This window comes from Periplaneta americana, chromosome 4, assembly GCF_040183065.1.
Source record: "Periplaneta americana isolate PAMFEO1 chromosome 4, P.americana_PAMFEO1_priV1, whole genome shotgun sequence".
NCBI classification, from domain to species: domain Eukaryota; kingdom Metazoa; phylum Arthropoda; class Insecta; order Blattodea; family Blattidae; genus Periplaneta; species Periplaneta americana.
Genome location: NC_091120.1, coordinates 195165048 through 195187869, shown reverse-complemented (window position 1 = coordinate 195187869; position 22822 = coordinate 195165048). Strand labels below are relative to the sequence as shown.

Here is a 22822-nt window from a genome sequence, read left to right as displayed (position 1 = left end):
CGTACTTGTTTACTAGCTTATTTATTTATTTATTTATTTATTTATTTATTTATTTATTTATTTATTTATTTATTTATTTATTTATTTATTTATTTATTTATTTATTTATTTGTTTATTTATCTATGTGCTCATTTACTTATCTATTCGTTTATTTATATACTTATTTATTTATTATTTATTATTTTTATTTATCTGTTTACTTATTTATTTGTTTTTATTTACTTTTTTATTTATTTATTTATTTATTTATTTATTTATTTATTTATTTATTTATTTATTTATTTGCTCATTTCCTTATTTGATTACGTACTTGTTTACTAGCTTATTTATTTATTTATTTATTTATTTATTTATTTATTTATTTATTTATTTATTTATTTATTTATTTATTTATTTATTTATTTATTTATGTAGTTGTTTAGTTATTTTATTTATTTACTTGTTTATTTATTTATTCATTCATTCATTCATTCATTCATTAAATTATTTCTTTATTACGCCAGCTTAAAATAAATTCACTGAGAACGCCACTGAGCCATCATTGATAATCTTATACTTCGCTATATTTAACAGAAACTGAATGTACTGATCCTATAGTGTGCTGTTGCACTATACTCCATATAAAGCTGACATGTTTCCACTGGGTCGGTGATCAATCACCAATTCCATGAACGGTAAATCACCTAATAGTTGATTGGGCATAGTTAAATAACAGACTAGTAACACTTATTTGTAGTAGTAGTAGTAATAATAATAATGATAATAATAATAATAATAATAATAATAATAATAATAATAATAATAATAATACAGGAATTTCAAAGTCAGTACAAGTACATTTCTTTAAGATTTAAGTGAAAGTCCGCACACCACTGATCGTTAAAATTTTTTCGTCTGCACTTCATCTCGTCAGGGTAGGTTAATACCATGGTAACTCCAGCAAGATGAATCTGTTTCGCGCGGCGATTTTCTATTTTTTTATAGCGCAGTGTATTTGGCGATACTCCTACTTGAAGCAACGAGCGAAAACTAGCTCGGGAGACGCGAGAGTCCGGTGTCCAAATATGGGAGTCGTCCGCCCCCGGTGCCCAAAATAGCACATAGGGGTGCCCAATACATGGAAATTAAAGGGAGGGAAACAGAGGATTGATTCAAAAATTGCATTTATGATTTGTAAGGTAGTTTGTAACTCTTGGTTTAATATATTTTCAACCTCAGAGATTATAATGAGAAAATAGCGGAAGAAATACAGCTAGCACATCAAATAAGCTGTTGGATTACGTAGGTATAATACAGTAAATTCTCTGTGATCCGTTGCTATGTCGTCCAGCATTCACGTGATTTCATAGGCTACGCCTTACTGCAAGACGGTACAGAAATTAGTTAACTATCCCTCCATCGTCTGCATAATTGATATGAGTAAATATGATAAGAAAATATGTGTGAACATTTGAATAATACAGTAATTATATCACCGATTAAAATAGTTACAATCAGTATATTTTTTAATTTATTCCAATTAACATCAAGGGAAGCTTATTTGTCCCTGATGCATTGTAGCAAGCTAATACAGTCACACGTTTTTTTTTTTTTTATTTTGAAACCAGGCGCAGTTTTGTATGATGTAGATTCTAAAGTTCTTTTCGGTAAACATTTGATATTTAAACCGGTTTCGTCACAATTGTATATCTGCTGGAGAGATAATTCTAGCTTACTCACCAAATCTCAGAATGTAGTTTTATATTCTTCAGCTGCAATGGTATCAGCTGACACCCTCTCTCCACAAATTGCAAGTGGACGAACACCATACTTTTCCCTCCACGTTGACAACCACCCATCACTAGCAGAGAAATTATCGCCTCCATTTTTCTTAAGCATATCAAGCGCTTTCTCTTTCAGAATCGGACCAGATATTGGAGTACCTTTCCTTCTTTGTTCTTGAAACCATAGAAACAGTTCCTTATCGTATTTGAAAACATAGGCTGCTTCAATGTAGGGCGCTTGTCATTAGAGCTCGTGGATGCACAATATTCTTCCAGTGCAGCCCGATTACGCTTCCAGTCATGAATTGTACTTCTTGGGACACCAGAAATAGTTTCCCCTTCATCCAGCCGCTTCAAAATATCCAATTTGTCTTTTAAAGAATAACTAAACTTCGAGCGTTTATCAGTAAATGTCTTAGAAAGCATAGTGAACTTCTTCCATACACAACCTGTGATTTACTGAAAGCACGACGGGGTTGCAAATAGGAGGAGGAAAAAAGTACATGACAGGGAGGAAGAAGGCACGCACTGTACTGTGAGTAGCCAATAATACCTACCCTACTGTCCGGATAAGAGAGAAGTTACTGTATACTGTATATTCGGAACTTTGTTTTTAAGCAGATAGGGTCTGTAAATGGAAGATTGTTGCAAGACATGAACTTATTCAGACGAACATTTTATTAAGGACTGCATTTTAACAGCAAAGAATCTATGTCCCATGTATGTATGTATCTTCCACACAAGTTAAATATTTAGGAATTTTTATAGCCAGCATTTACGTTGGGATAAACAAATTGATTTAATGTGTACAAGTATAAGAAAGACAATTTATAAATTCATAATACTTCGAAATTTTATCACTAAGGAGGCATTGAGAATAATATTTTTAGCTTTAGTACAATCTTTAATACAATATGGTATAATAAATTGGGGTGGAGTAGAATCATCTGTACTTAATCCATTAATTTCATTACACCGAAGATTAATAAAAATTTGTCTGACCAAAAATATGGATTACCCAACAAATTTTATTTATACAGATTTTAATGTATTAACTATTGAAGAAATGTATAAATATAGTTCACTAATTTACTACCATAGAAATCAAATCAAACATAAATCTAATCGACATGAATATCGTACTCGAAGACAAAAGTCTGCTTTCCCATTAATTGAGCCTAAATGTCATACCAAGTACAGGTCTTAAACATGGTGCTAGTTTCGGCCCAAGACTTTATAATAAAATTACGAAACATTTTCCGAATTTCAAATATTTTAAAATTGAAACTTCTAAAAAAGAAATTTATAAAATTATTTATGGCATTTAATATTAACAAATGGTTTTTTTTACCTTTTATTTCTGTCGAATATATTCATGTTTTTATTGAATATCACTGGCTTCTGTCTGATTGTCGATTTATATTAAATGTGTTTTTCCTCTCTTTTTTTCTTTCCTCTTTTTTTCGCTCTTGTGTGTTATTTATTGGTTTGAATTAAGTTACTTGCTGTATTTAGTAAACTGTCCTTGTAAATTTTATGTTATATTATTGACTAAGACCACACCGTACACGAGCCTGGCTCTTACGGTAGTGGCTAGAAACATTTTTGTTTTATAATTGTAATTTGTACTCATTATCTAGCTAGTTAAATAAATGATAATAATAATAATAATAATAATAATAATAAAGAATCTTCGAAGTTCGAGACCATTAGCTTGCTCTGTGTAAGTTTTATGGTGACATTGAGTTTAGATGGATGGATGGATGGATGGATGGATGGATGGATGGATGGATGGATAGATGGATGGATGGATGGACGGATGGATGGATGGATGGATGGATGGGTGGGTGATGGATGGATGGGTGGGTGGATGGATGGATGGATGGATGGATGGATTTATTCGCTCCATAATATTCTTACATTTGCTTTATAGCATAGAATAAAGAACATGTCAAATTCTTACGTTTAACATATAAAATGCAAATATGAAATATGTACAGAATTAATACCTTAATAACAATAATATTGTATACAATGTAATATGTTTACCATTTAATAGTATTAAAATATTTACACAGTACTGTGAAATTTCAAGAATTCATCTACAGAATAGAAAGTTGAGATACTAAGTAATTTTTTAGTTTTGTCTTAAATAATGCAGGGTTTTGGCTATGATTCTTAATGTCTTCAGGAAGACTATTGAACATTTTTATCGCCATGTAACGTACTCCCCTTTGATAGCATGATAAATTTGATGATGGCGTATGAAAATCATTCCTTCTGCGGGTATTTATACTATGTATGCCTGAGTTAGTTGGAAAATTTTCTTTATTACATAAGAGGAAATTTATTATAGAGTATATGTACTGATTTGTTAAGGTCAGAATCTCTATTTTTTTTGTAAATAGTCTACATGATTCTCTAGACTTTGCTCCAACTATTATTCTAATGGCTCTTTTTTGTAATAAGAATATATTTCTACTATCTGCATAATTTCCCCAAAATATTATTCCGTAGGACATAATGGAAAGAAAATAGGCGAAATATATTGTTTTTAAGACCTAATTGCGAAGCATGCTGAGCTAAGTTTGTGGGTTATTTCTTTAATATGATTTTTTCAATTTATTGTATTATTAATATGCAAACCAAGAAATTTGATTGTTGATGTTTCTAGTAGAGGTATATTGTTGATAGTTTTGTCTAATGTTTCAGAGATAAAATTTGAAGTGGTTTTAAATTGAATTATGTTAGTTTTATTAATGTTTAATGCTAGTTTATTGATTGTAAACCAGTCATAAACTTGAAGGAGAATTGTTTCTGATTTATAATTGAATATGGCAAAGTTCTTGTATGTAATCATGATACTTGTGTCATCTGCAAATAGTATAGGATAACCTATTCCTTTTATTATGTGACCAAGGTCATTTATAAAAATAGAAAAAGAAGGGGCCCTAATACAGAACCTTGTGGGACCCCTGTATGAACATTTCCCCATGTTGAAGTAGATATAAAGGAGTTACTGAATGTGTTGATTTCAACTTGTTTGAAGTAGCTGATATTTTGAAACTTATTTGGATTTGTTTACATATTTTCTGTGTCTTCTTTTCAGGATACAACGCAAATGAGACCGGAGGACGAGGAGTGTAGCAGCAGCAGTGGCGCCAGTAGTGGCGGCGGCGACGATATGAACCTGCAGGAGGATCTGCAGGAGAGCACCGAAAATGGACGGACAGTTGAGAAACCACGTGACCCAGAACGGACCAGAGATCTCTTTGGGATACAACTAGAGGTCAGTGAAAGAATAATTCCATTCCATGCACTGAAATGCTGTCAGAAACGTCACTGTATCGTCCGTTAAAATTTATCGCCGACACAAAAAAGGCTGTCTCGTGGGTGTTGCAGCCGAGCCAGGCTCCGTGCTGCGATCTTCAGTTTCATTTAGTTCTTCTTCTCCTTTTTTATTTCTAGACTTACACTACTAGTTCGTTTCGACAATATAAATTAGGCATGTGGCATGAAAATGCGATTTTAAGAGGGTTCGGAACGCAATATACATTATTTTCTTCGGATCAAATTTCTGCATATTTAAGGGGTTACCGAAGAGAAATAACATTATGTATGTATTATTCACACTGAAAATTGGTAAATACCGTTAGCAGTCGTAACTAATTACACTCAATAATGACAATTTAATAATAAACACAATAATAAATACAATTAATAATAATAATAACAATAATACAATAAAATTAACAAGAAGCATCCTAAATTAAATGAAGCACGATCACTTAAAATAACATTTAAAGTAAATCTAATTTGTATCTTAACCCTAAGTTCGAACTAAAACCCACGAGTATGATATGTTCATACCTGCACAAGTGCCTTTCAGCACTACACTCATTTCGCTGTCAACTCACATACTGCACTGGTACTACGATACATTTCACTGATACTATCCTGATTTCACTAACACTTCAACTTATGTTACTGAATTCCCTATAACTTTCACATTGTTTAATCTAGGACCTTGAAATTTGAAATATTAGTTTAAAACACGGTTTTCTTTACCTTCTATTGTTTTAATAATGTTATTAATAATAGTTTTTATTCTTCAAATTTTTCATTAAAAAAAATTAAAAAATGATGTACTTTTTTCTAAAAATTTGTTACACCAATAAACCTAAAACTTTGCACCAATACCTAAAGTAACATTTCCCTGCAATCAGATATTTTATTTAGATTTTATATATTATTTTTAAAAAGTATTAGGTATGATTATGTCTCGTGACCAGAATATTGTACGAAATGGAAATATAAAAATTGGAGATTTATCCTTCGAAGAGGTGAAAAATTCAAATATCTTCGAGCAACAGTAACAAATATAAATGACGCTCGCGAGGAAATTAAACGCAGAATAAATATGGGAAATGCCTGTTATTATTCGGTTGAGAAGCTTTTGCCATCTAGTCTGCTGTCAAAAAATCTGAAAGTTGGAATTTATAAACCAGTTTTATTACTGGTTTTACTGTGTGGTTGTGAAACTTGGACTCTCACTTTGAGAGAGGAACAGAGATTAAGGGCGTTTGAGAATAAGATGCTTAGGAGAATATTTGGGGCTAAGCTGGATGAAATTACAGGAGAATGGAGAAAGCTACACAACGCAGAACTGCACGCATTGTATTCTTCACCTGACATAATTAGGAACATTAAATCCAGACGTTTAAGATGGACATATAATACGTATAGGATAATACAGAAATGCATATAGAGTGTTAGTTGTGAGGCCGAGGGAAAAAGACATTTGGGGAGTCAGTGACGTATATGGGAGAATAATATTAAAATTCATTTGAGAGAGGTGGGATATGATGCTAGGGAGTGGATTAATGTTACTTGGGATAGGGACCGATGACGGACTTACGTGAGGGCGGCAGTGAACCTCCGGGTTCCTTAAAATCCATTTGTAAGTGGGTACCTTAACATTGAAAATAATCATTTCCATATCTGCTAATTATAGACACCAAAACTGATAAACCTAATGCCCTTCACAAACAGAGAACTTTAAAGAAATATTCTAAAATATAATTCATAATTGAAATTATTTAAATAAATGTGGGATATTGAAAATAACACTGATACAATAAATTGTAAACGCAGTAATGCAGTAAATAAATGTTTACTCCCTCCAATGTCTGCTTTATCTGCCTCAAATTCCAACTCAACCTCGCCGGGGATCGAACCGGGTCGCCTGAATGGAAGACTGAGCGCTAACACTCGAGCGACAGACGTAGATAAACTGTAATATATTGGCTACATGATATATTAACTGGACTTAAGGGAAGACTCCACTGAAAATCATGAAAATTTTTCCAAATTTTTTTTAGCTGTTTCACTTATTCAGAATTTATATTTTCATACCCCAAATGGATTCAGCTCAATTCTGATTACAAATACTCGTATGTTTACACTTTTTAAATTAAGGCTGGAAGGGGGCGTGGAATTTAAAGTGCTGTCAAAATTGTTTTTCATCGAAGAATTCTTTTTTAAAATTTCTGATTACAAATCTAGTAACTTTTTGTTGGCTCCCTGAAGTTACTAGATGAATGTAGCGGAGGAGAATATTAATTTACATAAATATTCATTTTATTTTCAAATCTATTTTTGTGTGTTCATTTTTGTTGATTCAACACCAACTTTCTTATGCCAAATATTAATCAATCTGGATGAAATTTTTACTGCAAGTATTTATGAGGTAGCTGCATGTTTTTATGTATTTAGAAAAATATTAATAAAATAAACTAGCAGCATTAAGAAAAATATTAATAAAATAAACTAGCAGCATTTCTCACAAAATAAATGCATAGAAACATGCAGCTACTTCATAAATACTTGCAGTAAAAATTTCATCCAGATTGATTAATATTTGGCATAAGAAAGTTGGTGTTGAATCAACTCAAATGAACACAGAAAAATAGATTTGAAAATAAAATGAATATTTATGTAAATTAATATTCTCCTCCGCTACATTCATCTAGTAACTTCAGGGAGCCAACAAGAAGTTACTAGATTTGTAATCAGAAATTTTAAAAAAGAATTCTTCGATGAAAAACAATTTTGACAGCTCTTTAAATTCCACGCCCCCTTCCAGCGTTAATCTAAAAATTGTAAACATACGAGTATTTGTAATCAGAATTGTGCTGAATCCATTTGGGGTATGAAAATATAAATTCTGAATAAGTGAAATAGCTAAAAAAATTTGGAAAAGTTTTCATGATTTTTAGTGGAGTCTTCCCTTAAGGAACTTGTAAAAGCAATAAAAATAGGAGTAACTATGTCACTCATTTCTTTTATGTAGGCTTTTGGTGTATTTATATCAGAACACAGTTTTTTTGTCCCGTTGAAGACCCACGCTGCATGTCTGACAGGTATTGCCCTTGTCAGACTCGTCTCCGTTATAACCAGCGCATGGTAGTTCACCATGACCGCTCTGGAGGACACCTGACCCCAGAGAGCACATACCGCTCCTTGTGTCAAGCACCACGCCTCCCGGTTTGTTGATCCATCACCGTTGTTAGTTTCTTCAGCCCTGCGCGGCTCGTTTCGTCGGTTATGAAATTCTGAAAGCTGTTTGCACAGCTGGCAGCAAAGCGTGTCATGATTACAGCAGAGAGCTCCACAAAACTCTCCAATCTGTGCAGAATGCTTCCAGGAATTCCTGCGAATTAAGGAAAGCCAGCAAACGACCAAGATTCGACGTGGAATCCTTGGCTTTCGTAATACGTTAATATAACGCACTCGCTCACCGTTAACACAACGGTTAGATCATCTTCCTATCACGGAGTCCAGAGTCCATGTCCAAGTAGAATTTGTGGTGAGCAAAGACATGTATCTGTATATATACTTACTTTATTTAAATCAATACGTAAGAAAACAGATTCATAATGAGTTTTGAAGAAAATTAGGATAAAGAGATTGTTGTGTTTGAAGACGACGATAAATTGATAAAGAGTTTGAAGACAATGAGCATAAAAATATTCATGAGTTCGAAAACGAAGATAGACAAATTGTTAATACGTTTGAAGATGACAGAGGTTAACAGATTGTTCAGTTTGATAAACAGATTGAAGAAGACGAGGGTAAAAATGATTGTCGAGTTTGGAAACGACGAATGTAAAGGGATTTCCGAGATTGAAGACGATGATAAACAGATTGATAATGTGTTTGAAGACGAAAAGGGTAAGGCGATTGTAGAGTTTGAAGACGATGATAAACAGATTGATAATGCGTTTGAAGACGAAAAGGGTAAGGCGATTGTAGAGTTTGAAGACGATGATAAACAGATAGATAATGTGTTTGAAGACGAAAAAGGGTAAGGCGATTGTAGAGTTTGAAGACGATGATAAACAGATAGATAATGTGTTTGAAGACGAAAAAGGGTAAGGCGATTGTAGAGTTTGAAGACGATGATAAACAGATTGATAATGCGTTTGAAGACGAAAAGGGTAAGGCGATTGTAGAGTTTGAAGACGATGATAAACAGATAGATAATGTGTTTGAAGACGAAAAAGGGTAAGGCGATTGTAGAGTTTGAAGACGATGATAAACAGATTGATAATGCGTTTGAATACGAAAAGGGTAAGGCGATTATATAGTTTGAAGACGATGATAAACAGATAGATAATGTGTCTGGAGACGAAAAGGGTAAGGCGATTGTAGACTTTGAAGACGATGATAAACAGATTGATAATGTGTTTGAAGACGAAAAAGGGTAAGGCGATTGTAGACTTTGAAGACGATGATAAACAGATTAATAATGTGTTTGAAGACTAAAAGGGTAAGGCGATTGTAGACTTTGAAGACGATGATAAACAGATTGATAATGCGTTTGAAGACGAAAAGGGTAAGGCGATTGTAGAGTTTGAAGACGATGATAAACAGATTGATAATGTGTTTGAAGACTAAAAGGGTAAGGCGATTGTAGACTTTGAAGACGATGATAAACAGATTGATAATATGTTTGAAGACGAAAAGGGTAAGGCGATTGTAGAGTTTGAAGACGATGATAAACAGATAGATAATGTGTTTGAAGACGAAAAAGGGTAAGGCGATTGTAGAGTTTGAAGACGATGATAAACAGATTGATAATGCGTTTGAATACGAAAAGGGTAAGGCGATTATATAGTTTGAAGACGATGATAAACAGATAGATAATGTGTTTGAAGACGAAAAAGGGTAAGGCGATTGTAGACTTTGAAGACGATGATAAACAGATTAATAATGTGTTTGAAGACTAAAAGGGTAAGACGATTGTAGACTTTGAAGACGATGATAAACAGATTGATAATGTGTTTGAAGACGAAAAGGGTAAGGCGATTATATAGTTTGAAGCCGATGATAAACAGATTGATAATGTGTTTGAAGACGAAAAAGGGTAAGGCGATTGTAGACTTTGAAGACGATGATAAACAGATTAATAATGTGTTTGAAGACTAAAAGGGTAAGGCGATTGTAGACTTTGAAGACGATGATAAACAGATTAATAATGTGTTTGAAGACTAAAAGGGTAAGACGATTGTAGACTTTGAAGACGATGATAAACAGATTGATAATGTGTTTGAAGACGAAAAGGGTAAGGCGATTATATAGTTTGAAGCCGATGATAAACAGATTGATAATGTGTTTGAAGACGAAAAAGGGTAAGGCGATTGTAGACTTTGAAGACGATGATAAACAGATTAATAATGTGTTTGAAGACTAAAAGGGTAAGGCGATTGTAGACTTTGAAGACGATGATAAACAGATTGATAATATGTTTGAAGACGAAAAAGGGTAAGGCGATTATATAGTTTGAAGACGATGATAAACAGATTGATAATGCGTTTGAAGACGAAAAAGGGTAAGGCGATTATATAGTTTGAAGCCGATGATAAACAGATTGATAATGTGTTTGAAGACGAAAAAGGGTAAGGCGATTATATAGTTTGAAGACGATGATAAACAGATTGATAATGCGTTTGAAGACGAAAAAGGGTAAGGCGATTATATAGTTTGAAGCCGATGATAAACAGATTGATAATGTGTTTGAAGACGAAAAAGGGTAAGGCGATTATATAGTTTGAAGACGATGATAAACAGATTGATAATGTGTTTGAATACGAAAAGGGTAAGGCGATTATATAGTTTGAAGCCGATGATAAACAGATTGATAATGTGTTTGAAGACGAAAAAGGGTAAGGCGATTGTAGACTTTGAAGACGATGATAAACAGATTAATAATGTGTTTGAAGACTAAAAGGGTAAGGCGATTGTAGACTTTGAAGACGATGATAAACAGATTGATAATGTGTTTGAAGACGAAAAGGGTAAGGCGATTGTAGACTTTGAAGACGATGATAAACAGATTAATAATGTGTTTGAAGACTAAAAGGGTAAGGCGATTGTAGACTTTGAAGACGATGATAAACAGATTAATAATGTGTTTGAAGACTAAAAGGGTAAGGCGATTGTAGACTTTGAAGCCGATGATAAACAGATTGATAATGTGTTTGAAGACGAAAAGGGTAAGGCGATTGTAAAGTTTGAAGACGATGATAAACAGATTGATAATGTGTTTGAAGACGAAAAGGGTACGGCGATTGTAAAGTTTGAAGACGATGATAAACAGATTGATAATGTGTTTGAAGACGAAAAGGGTAAGGCGATTGTAAAGTTTGAAGACGATGATAAACAGATTGATAATATGTTTGAAGACGAAAAGGGTACGGCGATTGTAAAGTTTGAAGACGATGATAAACAGATTGATAATGTGTTTGAAGACGAAAAGGGTACGGCGATTGTAAAGTTTGAAGACGATGATAAACAGATTAATAATGTGTTTGAAGACGAAAAGGGTAAGGCGATTGTAAAGTTTGAAGACGATGATAAACAGATTGATAATGTGTTTGAAGACGAAAAGGGTACGGCGATTGTAAAGTTTGAAGACGATGATAAACAGATTGATAATGTGTTTGAAGACGAAAAGGGTACGGCGATTGTAAAGTTTGAAGACGATGATAAACAGATTAATAATGTGTTTGAAGACGAAAAGGGTAAGGCGATTGTAAAGTTTGAAGACGATGATAAACAGATTGATAATGTGTTTGAAGACGAAAAGGGTAAGGCGATTGTAAAGTTTGAAGACGATGATAAACAGATTGATAATGTGTTTGAAGACGAAAAGGGTAAGGCGATTGTAAAGTTTGAAGACGATGATAAACAGATTGATAATGTGTTTGAAGACGAAAAGGGTAAGGCGATTGTAAAGTTTGAAGACGATGATAAACAGATTGATAATGTGTTTGAAGACGAAAAGGGTAAGGCGATTGTTGAGTTTGAAGACGACGATAAACAGATTGATAATGGTTATTAACATGATGTTGATGCGGTAGTGATGCCATATTTTGTATGTAATTGTTGATAACCCAGCTTCCAATGAACACGGTCACAGGGTTTGACTCTGCGCTTGTATGGGAATGACCGCAGCGAGGTTTTCCCTAAAGACGAAGACCGGACTGTCCGGGATCGCGTTACACTCGAGGCGGGGCTCCGCTCGTCCGCTTTTTGCTGCGTTATTTTAAAATAGCAAGCAATCATTCCTCCGCGCTCTTCCCATATAAAACGGAAGCATTCAAGTAGAAGTGCCGGGGCGTCCGGTTTAACAAGTTCTGAATCCCACTACAGATATGCAGTCCGGGCTACTCAACCTCATCCTATTGTGGAACATAAACTGCAGTTTAATTGAGTTTTGCAATGTAGTGATCATGTTTTACATTTTCGTTATGAAAATAAAATATTGCGTTGCACGAAAAAGAAGCCGATTTCGAAATCTCCACGGAAATTCACATTTTAGCATCTTTGTTACCGGGAAAAAGTTGTTTTCGGAAATGTTTTCTCTTAATAGTGATTTCTCTTAAACTATTAAGTCTGGTTCACAATAAACCGGAAACAAGAATCGGAAAGAAAACGAAAACGGTAAAATTGTTAAAATGTGTACATTTAAATGTGAGCATTCACAATTAACGAAAAGCTTGCCGGAGCCCGGGATCGGGAACGGAGAGTTCACGTTTCCGATCACAGTCCACTAGATTAATTCTATTGCCATCTAAAAGCTATTTTGTTGTCGTATATTTTTTAGCAAAAAGACCGTGACATAACCTGTGCATTATTTTGTTCTGTGGTTTGCATCATGGAGCAAGTTTTATTTGATGAGATTCTAATATTGAGTGTTGAGGAAAATCCTCATGTTTACGATAAGCGGCGCGCCTCGTATAAATGAAGGAGAATAGGTGGCTATCAATAGCTGCATCTTTGAACACCGATCGTAAGTGAATCATATTTTATTACTATATTGGCTGTATTACACACTACATATTCATGCTTCAATTCAATAACTACTGTTGTGTTCATTTTTGTTCTATTACAAATGTTTCTTCTCTAATTATTTTACGTTATGGTAGACTTAAAATAGGTTGTGATAATAAAGATGCATGGGCATATTTATAGTACCGTACCTAATGAAATGTTTCAGTTGAAATTTCGAAGTTGGTTAACCTGTGTTTATGTTGCCTGCCTTGTATTCATGAGAGAACGCCATTGGTCAATTATACACAAATAACATAAGAATGCGTAATATCGACTTTACATATCGTTATTGACATGCATATCGACATGCATAGTCGTCTACGTTCTCGGTTTATTGTGAATCAAAAATTTTCATATTCACGTCCTCTGCTTCTCGTTTTCATTCTGGTTCTCGTTCCCGGTTTATTGTGAGCCAGCCTTTATAGTGAGGGTCACGTAATAGCAGTTCCTAAAAGGCTAATTTGGCCGTCTCTTCAGTGTTGCGAACTGATACCAGGTATCACCAAAGAGGGTAAAATCGCAATGCCATATAGGTCTACTATAATAATAATAATAATAATAATAATAATAATAATAATAATAATAATAATAGTAAATTTGATGACATTACGTAATTATTAGGGAACGGAATTTGGAGCAGTGAAAGCTAGTATTGGCATCTACACAGTCATTTGTTTACAACCCTTTATACCAAATCCTCCCCTCCATGACATACTCGCAGATCTCTGCACGTCAACAACAGGTGAACGGTACAGTTGTCGCATAAGAACTTCAACATGCAGGTTTGCAGTTCCGAGTAGTGAAGTGCAGGTACAATGCCGAAAGTGAAACCAACTAACAATACAAAATTGAAAGACTATTTGTAAAAGCTCCAGATCGAGTATCAAAATTCAGGAAACAATTCCCTAAATTGTCGCTTCCCCCATGTCCAGTTCTTAAGAGATGGGGATCATGGTTAGAATCTTGCAATTGTTACGCACATCACCTCCAATCTGTGAAGAAAGTGGTTCAGTCTTTCGATCCCGATGATGCCGCTGCGATTCAAATGTGCCAGGAACTGCTAAATGATAGAACAATCGAGAAAGAAGTCATGGATATTAAGTCAAATTTTGGATATTTACCGGATGCCATTATTCAATTAGAAAAGTCAGGAGTAGAACTAGTTGAGCAAATAAATATTATGAGGACTATTGTAAATAAACTGAGTGCAGTAGAATGTGTTGGTGAAAAAATGAACAGAGTTTTGATTAAAAATGATGGTTACAGTATTCTTAGTCGGATTTCAGATGTACTAACAAGGACGTGTCCCAATGACGTCATTCAACATGTGAATTTAATTGTTTCAAGTACTCTCCAATTGTCTCTGCAGATGTAGAGCAGAGTTTTTCCATGTTAAAAAATTTCCTTCCTTGCAACAGAGCAAAGTTGTATTTTGAAAATTTGGAAATAATATTTACAATTTATTATAACAAGGCACAGCAGGAATAATTGTTTCATGAACAAAACATAGCATTAATTGAAAATGCTATTTCGTTTGGTTCTACATCTTGTCCAACATTTATTGTAAATATTGTAGTATATTGCATACGAGTATATTGTAAATACTATAGTTTACGTTGTATACATATTATCATATTTCATGATATTGTAAATAAAGGTTTTAATTTAACACGCTCCTGACAGAAGAAAACACATATTCAGAGGCGAGTTCCATAAAGAAGACTACTGTCTATCAGCCATCGATATATCCACTGACTCGCGAAGATGCAGAAGTTGATATTTAATTATGTATATTTGTAATGTTGTTTATTGGTGTCTTGTGCGTTGCCAAGAAAAACACATGTAGGCCACTACATGTCATTAAACTATTCCATTTGTTTATTCTGAAATACGTTTACAGCACGTTGCGTGTAAGTTTGTATGAAGTGGACTGTACTCGTCCATGCTTTGCGACGCAGCTCGCTTGACAGTCACTGAGCTACGAATATCTATACTACGTTTCACCATTCTTTATAATACTCCAAATCCCTTTCCCTAGTAATTATATTAGGAGAATCACATCATATATTTTTAAGGGGATTAACATTTTGGTGTGCCGTTTGAATCTAGGCCTGTCTAGGGTGTGCCGTGAGTAGAAAAAGGTTGCGTAACACTGGTCTAGAACAATGGTCGTCAGCACTCGCTGAAATGGGTAGAGTGCATGGAGGGTAAGGAAATATGCTCCGTCGTGCATAGGGGATAAGGAGACAGCATACCCGCCAGCAGCCACGAACGCACGCTAGGGCAGTGTTTTTCCGCGGGTAGGAGACGCTAGCCCGAGAGTGCAGTATTCTGATGACCGCTGATCTAGAACTTTCCTCTTCTATCTACCTTCCAATTGGAGTGTAGCGATCTAGCAATACTGATTTATATTTATTGTAATATAACCAGTGGGGTCTGACAGACCGCACCAAGTCGGTTACGAGAGAAATAATAGACATGTCAGTTAAGGGTTAATAATTCGATGGTGTTTGGGTAAAGGGAGATAATTCATAAACATGAATTTTTTGTACAAATGAGTATTGAACTTCAGACTTCTATTGCAAATAATTTTCTACACAAATAAAACACGTCAAATGCAAGTATGATCACAGTCTAGTATACACAGTCACGAAGCTCAATACGTAGGGAATATGCATCCATAGCCACTTGTTAACCACTAGGATCGCTACTATCTCGTCATCACACGCAATGCGAAATAGTACTGGCACAGTCTATTGTTCCTAGTATCCTCAACAACTCAAGCTTCGTGACTGTATATACTAGAATGTTGTATTATTTTGTTTTTGCACACTTGAGTAGGCCTACTCACTTGGGGAACAAAACTCCGTTTGAAAAAAATGACACCGTCGACTAAACAAAAATTTAAATTTACTCAGAAACAAGAAATACCTACTAATAGGCCTCTGGATGGTCATAATCCTCATCCTTAATAATATCACAGTCTAGTATATAGTCACGAAGCCCAATATGTAATAAATATGTATCCATAGATAGTTGCTAACCACTAGGATCGCTACTATCGCTTCATTACAGACAATGCGAAATAATGCCTGCACAGTCTATTGTTCCTAGCAACCTAATCAACTGAAGCTTCGTGACTGTATAAACTATAATGTGATAATATTAGAACATATTAAGACACTGGAAAAGATTAAAAAACGGGCTCTCAAGTGTTGTCGGAAAAATTCACCATTAAAATGGGACACACTCACGGACAGGAGAACGCGAATTCGATTATGCGCAATGTTCAAAACATACAGAGGTGAGCCTGCCTGGAGAGACATAAAAAATAGGTTGCAGCCGCCAAATTACTCTTCAAGGAACGACCACTCTTATAAATTGAGGGAAAGAAGGCAGAGGACGGACACTGGAAAGTTTTCTTTTCTCAATCGTACTATCAGGGACTGGAATGCTTTACCTGCAGACTTACTAAAGGCTTTACCAACAACCAAAAATGTATTTAAAAATAGGCTTAAGGAATTTACTAATAGACGGTAATTATACACAGTATATAAAGGGTGTAAATGATATGTTGTTATTGAAGTGTTGTATCAGTGAAGAATTATGTTGTGTAAGTGAAGTGTGTTGTATCAGTGAAGTGTGTAGTGTAAGTGAAACGTGTTCCTGTCAGTGAAGCTTTATAGTTTATAGTGGCAGTGCAAAGTATTTGAACAGTGAAATGTTTTTGAAGTGTTAGTGAAATCAGGATAGAATCAGTGAAATGTGTCGTAGTTCCAGTGCAGTGAGTGAGTTGACAGCGAAATGAGTGTAATGTTGAAAGGTACTTGTGCAGATATGAACATATCATACTCGTGGGTTTTATTTCGAACTTATGTTTAAGATACAAATTAGATTTATTTCAAATGTTATTTTAAGTGATCGTTTCATTTAATTTAGGATATTCCCTGTTGTTGTTCTTGTTATTGTTGTTATTATTAATATTATTATTGTTATTGTTATTATTATTGTTATAAATTATTGTTAGTATTGATTATTAGTATTATTATTAATTGTATTTTAATTAATAAGTTTATTATTGTCATTATTGAGTGTAATTAGTTACCACTGCCACCGGGTATATACCCATTGCAGTGTGAATAAATACATACATACAATATCATTATTACCGTTGACTTGATACCAACAAACGACTAAGGGCCGAATTCATAGTCAACACTTATCGTAAGGAAACACTTAAGCAGTTGCTTATAATAATTTCCAATTCATAAATCCCACTGAAGTGAACACTTATTCAAATAAGATAGCTTGTCAGCTTACTCAAGTGTTTCCTTATATGCATTGTAATCAGCTGATTCGGTATACAATAGATGATGATTATGATTTAATTTAATTTATTGAGTTCTGTAATTAAAATGAAAATGAGTTTCGGCTAGCAAAAGATATATCAGAGATATGGAAAACCTTTAGAGATACCGTTTCGACAAGAACACTGTTGTGGATATTCTGGTGTCTCTCATTTCAATTCACAATACAACCATGAGGCTTACCGATTTCGCCACTGCTGAAAGTACTGGTTGCTTTGAGATTTTATGATACAGCAGCATTTCAGGTAGATTTAAGTGGCATTTTTTTTTTTCGAAAAGTATTCACGTCCCAACAAAGTGTTATTTGAATAATTTCGAGGGAAAAATTGTTCCGGAGCCGGGTATCGATCCCGGGACCTTTGGTTTTGCGTACCAACGCTCTACCACTGAGCTACTCGGGAACTCTAACCGACACCGATCCAATTTTTCCCTCTATATCCACAGACCTCAAAGTGGGCTGACAACCGTCAAGCAACCAACTTCGAGTGCACACTAACTCCGTGTGACTTAAATTGTGGTTTTCTGTTAACGAACAGTGACGTGTATTATGCAAATCAAGATTTCAGGTATAATTCCCTGTAAAGTTGATTTGAATAATTTCGGGGGAAAAATTGTTCCGGAGCCGGGTATCGATCCCGGGACCTTTGGTTTTGCGTACCAACGCTCTACCACTGAGCTACTCGGGAACTCTAACCGACACCGATCCAATTTTTCCCTCTATATCCCTGATTATACCTGAAATCTTGATTTGCATAATACACGTCACTGTTCGTTAACAGAAAACCACAATTTAAGTCACACGGAGATAGCGTGCACTCGAAGTTGGTTGCTTGACGGTTGTCAGCCCACTTTGAGGTCTGTGGATATAGAGGGAAAAATTGGATCGGTGTCGGTTAGAGTTCCCGAGTAGCTCAGTGGTAGAGCGTTGGTACGCAAAACCAAAGGTCCCGGGATCGATACCCGGCTCCGGAACAATTTTTCCCCCGAAATTATTCAAATCAACTTTACAGGGAATTATACCTGAAATCTTGATTTGCATAATACACGTCACTGTTCGTTAACAGAAAACCACAATTTAAGTCACACGGAGTTAGTGTGCACTCGAAGTTGGTTGCTTGACGGTTGTCAGCCCACTTTGAGGTCTGTGGATATAGAGGGAAAAATTGGATCGGTGTCGGTTAGAGTTCCCGAGTAGCTCAGTGGTAGAGCGTTGGTACGCAAAACCAAAGGTCCCGGGATCGATACCCGGCTCCGGAAAAATTTTTCCCCCGAAATTATTCAAATCAACTTTACAGGGAATTATACCTGAAATCTTGATTTGCATAATACACGTCACTGTTCGTTAACAGAAAACCACAATTTAAGTCACACGGAGTTAGTGTGCACTCGAAGTTGGTTGCTTGACGGTTGTCAGCCCACTTTGAGGTCTGTGGATATAGAGGGAAAAATTGGATCGGTGTCGGTTAGAGTAGCTCAGTGATAGAGCGTTGGTACGCAAAACCAAAGGTCCCGGGATCGATACCTGGCTCCGGAACAATTTTTCCCCCGAAATTATTCAAATCAACTTTACAGGGAATTATACCTGAAATCTTGATTTGCAAAGTGTTATTTGAATTTTTGTTTGTATTCTACCCAAGGAATAATCTGTTAAAATTTGCGTAATTATATCACTTCCACTTTGTTTAGCATAAAAATAACTGAAAAATAAATTAAAATGATTTACTTATAGGAATATTTCCGGAGTTTGCATTAAACTCAACTGCAATTTTGTTCCCTGTCAATTTCTTCTTTTGGAGAGAACAATGATTATTTTTTATTTTTTTTTTTTTTTTTTACTATATCTCCATATTTCATAACTAGTTATCTTAGCTCACTTCTTTCTTTTCTATTAAATGCTCTCTGGACATCTTGTATAATTTTTAGCTCTATAATATTTACTTTTGTATTTGTGAATGATAATAATGCCGATTTAACAATTTGAAGACGCTGGAATACAATTGAATGTAGGAAAGCGTTCACGTCTAAACATGTTGCCATATTTCTTTCTATGTCAAGGGAATGCTCAGGGCATATCAATAAGTAACGTCTCTGTAATACGATCTGAAATAAGTGGTAAGGAAACTCTCATTACTTAAGTGTTTCCTCATTTTATAAGTGACGACTATGAATTCGACCCTTAACGTTATCTGAAATATCGTATGGCTACATTGCATTTGAAAAATCAAATGCATGTGATCAGTTTCTCCCACTGCCTGCTGGATCGCATTCTATAGTTGCATAAAGTGCCTGCTCAATCAAAAGTTATTTTGCCGCTGGCAGTGCCCACCGCTATTAACATTATAATTATACAATGTCACGAGCAGAAATCACAGGCGTACTACAATGACAATATCACCCTGTTTGTAGAGATGGGTAAAAAATAACACAACAGTTATTTTGGAACTGTTCCGGTCTCGGAACTGTTGCAAAAATGAACAGTAGGTCGGAACCTCCTGTTCCGAAATAACAGTGTTCCGACTCCGAGCTGCTCACTTACCCAGCTGTTGCGGGCTCGCAGTACCGCGTTGCACAAGGTATGTTCCGACTCCGAGATAACAGTCGGAACGTCGGAGCTTGTTCCGATGAACCGACAGCTGCAGTTACACTGTTCTCGTTGTTCTTTATGTTATACTTGGAACTTCGTTGGATGAAGTTGGTACTTGAAACTCTCACGTGGTTGGAGGGGGGCGCATGGAAATTGAAATCCTTGCGGTGGCGCGAACTTTAATATCAACATTTGTAAGACTGGCCAATCATCTGTAATGTTATAGTAAGTATTTAATAATCTGTAATATTCATTCCCGCTTTATGGTTTATTTCACCATTAGTTGACTAATTCTGTTTTATAAACATTCTACAAAGTCATAAAGTACGCATACTATTATTAATTCATTGATCAGCTGATTCTATACAAAGGTTAAAGTCGTAAATGGTAATGAGTGGTTTAGTTACAATGTCTGTATGTCGTTTGTTGAGGTTAAGTCTGACAAGCACAAGTTTTTGTGCTATCTTCTCTGTTATCAAAGAACGACAAAAATGTTGTAGCATTATTTGTTGGAAACTACCCATATAAGTACTGATTTGGAGAGCGAGGTTTAATGCGAAGTTTAAATTACACTTTGGTAAAGATGCGATTCCAACATTTTACTAACCCACTGCGGGGTTTCCAGGTTTCAGTACTGCCAATATATATCTTTTTTATTTATGAAATTGTAATGTTTATTATTATTATTATTATTATTATTATTATTATTATTATTATTATTATTATTATTATTATAACTGTGCATTAAGAAAAGTAAAAATAAAAATTAATGATTTGTTTTTTTTATTATGTAATAGAGAGAACAGAAATTACATACCATATGTTTTAAATGTTATGCTATTTTTTTTTTAGTTGGCTACCATGTCTTTATAACTTTATGTACGAAAACAAAGTGTTGTATTCTGTCCTTGTAGTCAACAGCTGTGTAATTACTAACATTAAGCTTTTGAGTTCTGTCCGCATGCACAGCAATTTTCCAAAATCTATTCGAATGTGCATTTCAGTGCCATCTATAGATAAGAATGTGTACTATGTCATGCCTATGAGTGCTCCAGTGTGAGCTGCATGGTGTTATTTGTCTATGGTGAAGAGGGAGGGTACTGTACCGTTCGTTTGAACGACTCAACGACTCCGACTCATCACCACTGGTGACTATTATTTCGGAACTGTTATTTGGAACATAGTATTTTTTCGGAACCGTTCCGGGAAAAGAACAACTTCGCCCATCACTAATGGCTACATTGCATTTGAAAAATCGAATGTATGTGATCAGTTTCTCCCACTGCCTGCTGGATCGCATTCTATAGTTGCATAAAGTGCCTGCTCAATCAAAAGTTATTTTGCCGCTGGCAGTGCCCACCGCTACTAACATTATAATTATACAATGTCACGAGCAGAAATCACAGGCGTACTACAAAGACAATATCACCCTGTTTGTTTTTATTGAGAGGACTATGGCAATTTATTATAAGCCTACCTTAAATCAGTGACAGGTTTTGCACTAGATTCCAATACCCTAAAATATTGTGACATAATTACAAATGAATGACGTGTCAGTAATAAAAGTCACTATTTTCCCCACTAAACCAGAATAGCCTGTATTTTGTCACACAGAATATTTTCTTGTTTTTCGTCACACTTGCTTTAAAATTCTGTTAAATTCATTATGATACGTAGGATAATCAGCTAATCGTTAAAGCTCGGGCGCTAGCACCTAGCACGTTTTCCTGTTATTCCGGAGTTGCTGTTGGGCGTGGGTTCAATTCACACCTGGTTGGGATATTTTTCGAAGATTTCTCCAATCGTAAGGCCAATGTCAGGTAATCTATGACGAATTTTCTGCCTCATCTCGCCATTACCAATTCTATCGCCCGCTAATGATCCTAGTAGTTATTTTTTAATTTAATTTTAATTTTATTTTATTTAATACTTTACACTTGAGCTACATTAGGCATTGCAGCCCAAAAGAGTAGAAGCTCGTGCTCGGGCGCAGTTCAGATCAGTTATAGAAAATATATCACAAAATTAAGAAGAGGTCATTGAGCACAATAACATTAATAAATGGTAAAATAATACAGCATGTAATAATAGGGTCTATATACAAATAGAAAATACAAAAGTACATAAATATTAGAGTATCAATTTTTAACTCAATTAGCTTAAACAATTAAATAATTAATCTGATTTGTTTCTTAAATCTATGTGAGTTAAGTGTACTTAGCTCAGGGTAAGCTCTAATTAATTCATTATATATTTTGGATCCAGAACTTCTGCTGTGTTTTAATCCGGCAGTTGTGTGGCATTTTGAAATATTTAGAAAGAAACTGTAATTTTGTCTGGTATGGTATTCGTGAGGATCAAATTTAAATTTATTGTGGTTTTTATGGAAGTAAATCAGCAATTTTTGTTTATAAATTTGTTCTAGATTTGATACACCAAATTTCTCAAAAATTAACTTTGTTGTGTAATCAAAAGGTTTATACTGGGTGTTTAAAAAATACGGGGCATAATTTCAGGTATGTATTCCCCACATGTAGACAATCAAAATAGTTCATTACAACATGTGTCCGGAAATGCTTTATTTCCGAGTTATGGCCTTCACAACATAGAAATTCACCGGAACCATACCTCATGTTTTAGAAGACACTCCACTGATCAATCGTCGACACATTCACTTCTTGCATGATGTCGCTCCTGCACACTTCAGTCG

The 22822-nt window shown here is 34.8% G+C and overlaps 1 protein-coding gene and 4 non-coding genes across 5 annotated transcripts in view; 3 read left to right on the top strand and 2 right to left on the bottom strand.

Annotated features, from left to right (window-relative positions):
* Positions 1-22822, top strand: part of LOC138698894 (uncharacterized) — a 721865-nt gene that overhangs the window by 462135 nt on the left and 236908 nt on the right. Inside the window, exon 2 of the mRNA XM_069825087.1 lies at positions 4874-5053. Coding sequence (XP_069681188.1) covers positions 4886-5053 — 168 coding nt within the window. The 5' untranslated portion in view covers positions 4874-4885. The remainder of the gene's footprint in view (positions 1-4873; positions 5054-22822) is intronic.
* On the bottom strand, positions 17858-17929 carry TRNAC-GCA (transfer RNA cysteine (anticodon GCA)). The gene has a single exon. It is a non-coding gene; the product is annotated as a tRNA-Cys (tRNA).
* TRNAC-GCA (transfer RNA cysteine (anticodon GCA)) lies at positions 18143-18214 on the bottom strand. Its single transcript has one exon. It is a non-coding gene; the product is annotated as a tRNA-Cys (tRNA).
* On the top strand, positions 18429-18500 carry TRNAC-GCA (transfer RNA cysteine (anticodon GCA)). The gene has a single exon. It is a non-coding gene; the product is annotated as a tRNA-Cys (tRNA).
* On the top strand, positions 18714-18785 carry TRNAC-GCA (transfer RNA cysteine (anticodon GCA)). The gene has a single exon. It is a non-coding gene; the product is annotated as a tRNA-Cys (tRNA).